Below are 7,176 nucleotides of genomic sequence, written 5' to 3'. Positions count from 1 at the left end.
AAATGCATATATGTGTCTCATAAACGTAAGAAAAGATATATTTATCCATTGGGAGGAATAATAATTATAATTGGAGATGCCATATTCAAGTATTTCAATGAAGGGCATTTGCTAAGAGGAGAGTTCCACATCTTCTTATGACTCTTGTCTATGTCCGGATCGCTTTTAAGATAGCTTCTACAAAAAATGGCAAATGCTAAATGCCCTCCCTCCCTTTGAGTACAGTGATCACTTTCTTAAACATCTTTAACCATTTTTGCATGCAAAATTAATGATTTTCTTATCAAATAAATGATGGCTATGATTGAAATTGATGATGATGATGACAAGAATGGCTACAAGAGATACACTTAGTCAGCAATCTTCAAAGCAATGAACCGTGAATAAATTAATCTTCTTCACAAGCACAAAAATAGAGATATTATAACTTTTAATCTCTCAATTTTATCTCAATTATTAGTCTCACCGTTCAAATTTAATTTTTATTGATTTAGTCATTTAAATTTACATTAGTTATCAGTTTAGTCCTATTTATTTAAAAAAAAGGTAACAATGTTAAAATTTATTAACATAAATAAAAAATATTAATAATAATCATGTAAATTAATGAAAATAAATATAATTATTTAGAAAAGAAATAAACAAACTTAAATTTTTTGAAAACAAAAATGCAAAATGCAAAATAAAAGATTCTATTGATAAAAATTAAACTGATTTGAAAACTAATTTGTTCTCATTTAACCATATATATAAGTCAAGTTATTAATATACTTTACACATCAGATTAATTTGAAAGTTAAATTTGTCTTTTAAAACTTACAAAACTAACATTATAATATAAAAAAAATGTAAAGAACCAAATTAATAAAAATTAAATTTAAAAGACTAAACCCAAAAATATTTCCAGAAGGAATGTTCCCTGTGAAGGAAATAGAAATCTAATAGAGACGAAGAAGTTAGTTATATTGCCTAAGTACATTTTAACTAAACCATTAGTAGTATAGTGAGTCAAATATCCAGAGGCTTGGGTCATTAACTAGAGCACTTACATCAAGTTCCAAAAAACATGAAATTATATTCGCTCTGAAGGAATTTCAATTAACTAGAGCAATCACATCAATACAAATACTTTTTTCGACCTGATGCTGCAACTATATGCACTGAAGGAATTATTTCCAAATATATCCCCTCTAATAACACCAATTAAGTAGTTTTCCCTGCTCCTTTGTCAATGGACCCTGATCAACTGAGTTATTCTGATAATGGATCTTAAAGATGAAGGATCATGTCCATTAGCTTTTCAAGATGGATGAAGCTTCTTTAATATGGATGTTGTTCCCAGGAAACCAAACTCGAACTCTCCCGCCAATTTTCGAACAGTTTGTTTCGGATCAATCACCTGGCATTCAGATCAAATTCACCAGCTTCACGCCAGCCATCCTGCGTGCCAGTGTCCCCATTCTCTACTTCTTCATCATTCAAGAAATCTTCAGATGGTTCCTTCTCATCTTTCTGTGCATTGTTTCCCCATCCATTGATCATCTCACCTGGGTTACTTCCTTGACCCTGCTCTCCCATGTCATTGCCTTGAGACCCGAGTGCATTGTCTCTAATTGGTGCTCGACCCATCATTTCTGCATGAGGGTGTGAATCCACCCAAGCCTGCTCTGCTTGAGCCATAGCTGCCATCCGTAGCTTAGCCTCATGGGCTTCACGACCAGCCTTCTCCCTGGATTCTAGTTCTGTTCTTAATTCGAATAAGGCCCGTTTTTCATCTTGTAGAAGAGCCTGCTCAATAAACAATCTTTCCTCAGATCGAAATTCTCCCATAGCTCGTTTGCGGGTTATTATATTAAAGGCAAGTGCCTGCTTTTCGAAAGTCGCTACAAACTCAGAAACCTTAGCAGCAATATTATTATCCCATTGCTGTGATCGTGACAGCACCTGACCTGTGGTGTCAGAATCAAGAATCCTATCATCCTCTTCTGCTTCATAGTCTGCCACAACGTGATATGGCAATAATCTGCATATGAGGACACATGCAAGCAGGTTGCAGTATCACTTGAGCCGTAATAGGATATGAAAAAGTGATTGGCAAGTGACATGGAGCACTATATTTCAATTCTACATGTCAAACGCAGGAAACATTAAAATGTAGTCTGCAAAACAAGAAATCATCGTGCAATTATCCCTTTTCATGCTCATATTTGGTCAACACAAATGGAATAATATAAAGTAAGGAAGTAGCATGGCATGGTTCCCAAGAAAATTTATGAGATTAACTTTAATAAAAAAAGATTTCAGTCTATGCATATAGCATAGTATAGCATGGAGAACTAACAGAGTTTCAAGGAAGATTTTTATATAACAATTATAATGATAAGTCAACTTTTGGTCATTCTTAAGCGATTAAAGTAAATATTCCTGGCCTGATCTAATCAAAACTATGTCTCTGAATGCCATCATCAACATAATCAAGAACAAAAATAATATTCCGATCAAGGTTTTCTAGAGGGAGAGTCTTTGATTTATAGGAATAGCAACAGGGTTACATACTGGCGTAGCTATTTTCTTTAAATTCAAGCTATTTCTTTCATCTTTTTTAATTCGTTTTTCCGCTTCATTCTCTTTTTGGGGGTTGTCTTAACCTCCTTTGCAATTATCTATCTTCCAAATAAAGTTTCTTTTCTATTATAAATAAAATATAAGTAACAGGAATTTCACATCCAAGAAGTGTGTCTGAATCATATGTGCCACAACATCAATGTTTGAATGCTCCATAACAGAAATGACAAAGAAAAACTGAATATTCTGCATGTAGCAGACACTTCTTTAAAAAAAAAAAAAAAAAAAAACCGTTTAACCAGTTTTACTAAATACAACACATCTAGGTTCTTCCAGCAGTTCTGTTGGAAGCTGATATTTATTCCACTGGACCACCACCACACCCTTCGTCTCAGGAAAAAGGTTAAAAAGTAAAAGGGTTTGATTCGGCAGTAACACTGCAACATTAAATAATGCACGATTGTTTTCACAAAAAGAACAATCAACAAGACCAATTCTATTTTCTCTCAGACAAGATTATAACCCACAAAGGTGTTCTGTCGTGTCAGATATGCCATTGTACAAAAACTTTTTAACTACAATAACAACAAATCTTATCTCACTAAGTGAGGTCAACTAACCAAGAGTTTCTACTTCATGTTTTTATATTTATACATTTCACATGTAATTTTTCTTCATAATAAATGAAGAAATTTTATTAGAGAGAAAAGAACACAAGTACTACAAGGAGAATACAATATTGCCCAAACTAGGCCAATTAAAGAGCAGAGCCTGAAAAGCTCAACAGTGCAGCACTAGCAGAGCTGTTCAATCTCAGAAGTAAAACTCCCACAAAACATCAATAAAGAAGAGCATCAAGTAACTGCCATAAGCACCATTCAACTGCTCAACAATTTTATAGGCAACAACATGATGATGCCCTGTGGGCAGTCCAATCTAACTATGTACACCATAGAACTGCAAAAACAGCACACTGCAACAATTTTTTTGCCCCCATAATTTTGTATAGCCACCGGAAAATGTGAAGTAAACAGATCACTGTTTCTAAAGTAAATAATATCTAACTTTACATGACATTTGCACTAATCCCAGCATCCTACCATTTACAACTACCCACACACGCACGCAGAAGGTAAGAGTCTCAAGGAATTCAAGATTTTTATAAGCCAGTCAAAGGAAAACCTCCACCAATTCAAAGAACTTGTTAGACACTGAAAGTTGGATTCAGAAGAAAATGAGCTCGAGGATTGAAAAATTCAAGGGCCCTCCTATCTTGACTGGAATATAATTCAGATGAACCCAGCCAAAAAAAAAAAAAAAGGAACTGTAGCTCATCACCATACTTACTATATGCAACAAAGGTTGTTTCAGAAACATCTCTAATTTGCTCATTTGGGGTTGGGACATCATAAAAATTTGCCAAGACTGATAATACAACAACAACAAGCCCTATCCCACTAGGTGGGATTGGCTACATGGATCTTTGTGAATGAGTTATTAAAAAAAAAAAAATCATCTGCTCAAATCTATGAGACTGAGATAATTTAGCTTATTTTGAAAAATTCTTCTTTAAACTTGGCTCACATAATGAGCCACAGACAGCCAAAGATGGTATCATCAATTATGCTTAAAATGGCAAGGAAATAAGCAGACTCACCAAAAAGTAATGGATAGGACTAAGAACATGAATTAAACCATAGGAACTTGTGTAAACTTGAAAAATATTACATTAATACTTTGGACCTGCCTTGCAAAAACAAATAGATCACAGAATAATCTCATTCCCAGAAATACAGCACACACGCACACACTTGAGAAGTACGTGCTCACATGAAAGGTAAATATAAAAATGAGCACTAAACTATGCATGTTCTCCGATTAGAAAATAGCAAAAAGGGTATAATTAGGCATAGCTGTACAGGGACTACAATGTGACACAAATGTATGTAAGAGTGCAATTCGCATGCACTGGGAAGAAACAAAAAAAGCACTGAATGGAATAACAGTATGATACACAGAAAAACAACACGTGAACTCTAACAATGCATAGTGTTATTTGAAGTTACACATAACATATAATGCTGTGTCTAACACATATAAAGCTCCTTTTTAGAAGTTTCCACACTCGTAGCTTAAAATTTAGCGTGTTTGATAAATCTATGACAACAATAACCTTTCCAACGCTTGCTAGAGAAGAATGCTATCTAAAGTCTTTCCAGCTATCTCTTGATGACCTCAGAACTATTTGAATTCAATCAGATAAATCATGAATGTTCTCTTTTAATATTTCCAGATTGTAAACTAGTGAGAAGTGATAACAATAATTCAGGTTCTACCTAAGCAGAGAGCGCACACAAGCCAGCCCAACTAGCAGCCCTTTCATGAAATAGAATCTACTGTCCTGTATAATGGCTAAGCTTTAATACAAAGTAAATCTGCTCTAACAGAAAAGGAAACGCATAAAAAAAAAAAAAAACCAGGTGATTTGAGCAGAACTGCAGAAGATTGTTAGCTGCTTCAGAATTATGCGTGAATGGGGCATATTCTGAATATTTATGCACAAAGAACCTAAATAAGCACTCCATCAAGAAGATGTCAATATAATTTCATCTGGCTTCCTAATAAAAACTTTCTAAGTTTTGTTGGTCAATCAATCTCTTGCATGTAATCGTGGTGGAGGTAATGCTACAGTCAATTATCAAAACAACAAGGCTTACAATAAGTTTTCATGTGGTATAAACAAGCCAGACAGCTAGTAAGCCTTATTCCTTAGTTTATAGTGTAAAAAATCCTGAATTACATCTGACATGATTTCAGAGATTGATATTAACAACAGAAACTGATTTCTTATTGCATCTTACTCTTTTGGAATTATTCACATAAATCTGAAAAGCACAAAGGTTTCATCAGTGTAGCCAAAAGCTTAATAAATATTAAATATAAAACAACACACAAAGCCAAAACCACTGTCATAAGCTAGTACATGACTTTTTCGATATGCTGGGAAACAGATCAACTGATTGAACATGTCTTACTATTCAATCACTTGCAATCTGTAAGAATGAACAGATTAATGACAGGCCAAGTGTTATAACTTGCCAGATAATACTTCTCCCAACATTTATAAACTGATAGTATCGTCAAGAAGGCACTCATGAGACTCGACATTTACAAAACATTACAAAAGTCTTGATTCTGTCTATCCCAAGGATATTGCATAACGAATACAAAAAAATTCCCAAAATATAAAAGCTAATTAACAACCTTCCACCATGGCCATTGCATAAATAATTGTTACTAAAGAATGGACCTAAAAAATTCAAAAAGTGGAAAGAAAGAAACGAAAAATCAAAATAATGTAACATATCAAGCAGTCAAAATTAACCGAAAATGAACTTGAATCCCCCAAATTATTCACTCAGCAACGAAAAGAAAAAAGAAAAAGAAAACACGAAATACTAATGAAGCTCAGGGTTATGATTCACCTCTCGCATGCATCTTCGAGGGAAGTGAAGGGTCGCTTGAAGTCCGGGTGGCATACCCGCCACGCGTCTTGGTACGCCATCTGGAGCTCCATCTGGTTAGTGGGTCGAATGACCTTCTGCTGCTGCTGCTGTTGCTGATGTTGTTGCTGCGATTGCTGCTGAAGATGGTTCAAATTAGGATTTTGGTGGACATTAGCGATGGGATTGGAATTGAGGTTGGGGTTAGGGTTGGGATTAGGATTAGGGCTTTGCTGGAGATTGATAGGGCGAATAGGACGCAAGTGAGCGTCAATGTTAGAGGGGAAACGAGAAATAGCCGCAGCTTGCTGCGCCTGATGTTGTTGCTGCTGTTGCTGCTGCTGCTGCTTCATTTGCTGGAAAAGCAGCAATTGTTGCTGCTGTTTCTGCTGATGCTGAATAAGCAATTGTTGCTGCTGTTGCTGCAATGCCTTTGCCTCCTCCATTTTAGCCTAAAATCAAGATCTTTTCGCAATCCCCAACAATTTTGATCCCACGCAGAAGCCAAGTTTGAAGGTGATGTAATATGTCTTCTTCGTATCAATAGACTGGAGATATGAAGGGGGAGAGAGAATGGGAGGAAGGGTCCGTTTTAAGTAAAATTCTTTTTTACTTTAAAAGGAAATTAAAAATCGGCTCCAGAACTCCCCTTGTTCTGAAATAATGAAAATAAAAGTTATGTTTAAAAAAATTAATCTTATTTAAAAATTAAAATATTATATTTTCTCTATTTAAAAATATAAAATATTTTTTTAAAAATTTAATATTTAAAAACGTAAAATGTTTTTAGTCTTTTAAAATATGATTATTGTCTCTTTTAAAATATCTTTATTAATAATAATTTTACATTTATTATAGGGTGTTTGATAAAAATAAATATAAAAAAATATAATTAGTTTAGAAGTAGGTAACTATTTTATTGGGAGGTGAGATTCAATTAAAAATGTCTTATATTTTTAAACAGAATGAGTATTTAGATGCTTAATTAATTTTTTTTCCTTTAGTTTCAAATTAATATAGTTTAAAATGTCCATATACTTATATCTTTAATATGCATAAAAAATTTTAAAACATCACTTATATTTCGAATAAAATAAAGTATTCAAAA

General features: G+C 33.9%; 1 protein-coding gene across 1 annotated transcript; it reads right to left on the bottom strand.

Annotated features, from left to right (window-relative positions):
• Positions 1 to 978: 978 nt before the first annotated feature.
• LOC129290695 (uncharacterized) lies at positions 979 to 6,637 on the bottom strand. Its single transcript, XM_054927573.1, has 2 exons — positions 6,051 to 6,637; positions 979 to 2,023 (listed from the first exon to the last, which is right to left on the bottom strand). Exons 1-2 carry the CDS (start codon positions 6,512 to 6,514, stop codon positions 1,396 to 1,398), a joined length of 1,092 nt encoding a protein of 363 aa, XP_054783548.1. The 5' UTR covers positions 6,515 to 6,637; the 3' UTR covers positions 979 to 1,395.
• Between the last annotated feature and the right edge of the window lie 539 nt (positions 6,638 to 7,176).

This window comes from Prosopis cineraria, unplaced genomic scaffold (assembly GCF_029017545.1).
Source record: "Prosopis cineraria cultivar Desert tree isolate PC_DT_omini unplaced genomic scaffold, ASM2901754v1 PC13, whole genome shotgun sequence".
NCBI classification, from domain to species: domain Eukaryota; kingdom Viridiplantae; phylum Streptophyta; class Magnoliopsida; order Fabales; family Fabaceae; genus Prosopis; species Prosopis cineraria.
This window is presented reverse-complemented; position numbering and strand designations above follow the sequence as displayed.

Bases quoted from the DNA above. Each gene is read 5' to 3' on its own strand.
- LOC129290695 (XM_054927573.1), bottom strand. From the start codon at position 6,514: ATGGAGGAGGCAAAGGCATTGCAGCAACAGCAGCAACAATTGCTTATT. The intron at 2,024-6,050 runs GTGAATCATAAC...CCTCATATGCAG, and splicing joins CTCGAAGATGCATGCGAGAG to ATTATTGCCATATCACGTTG.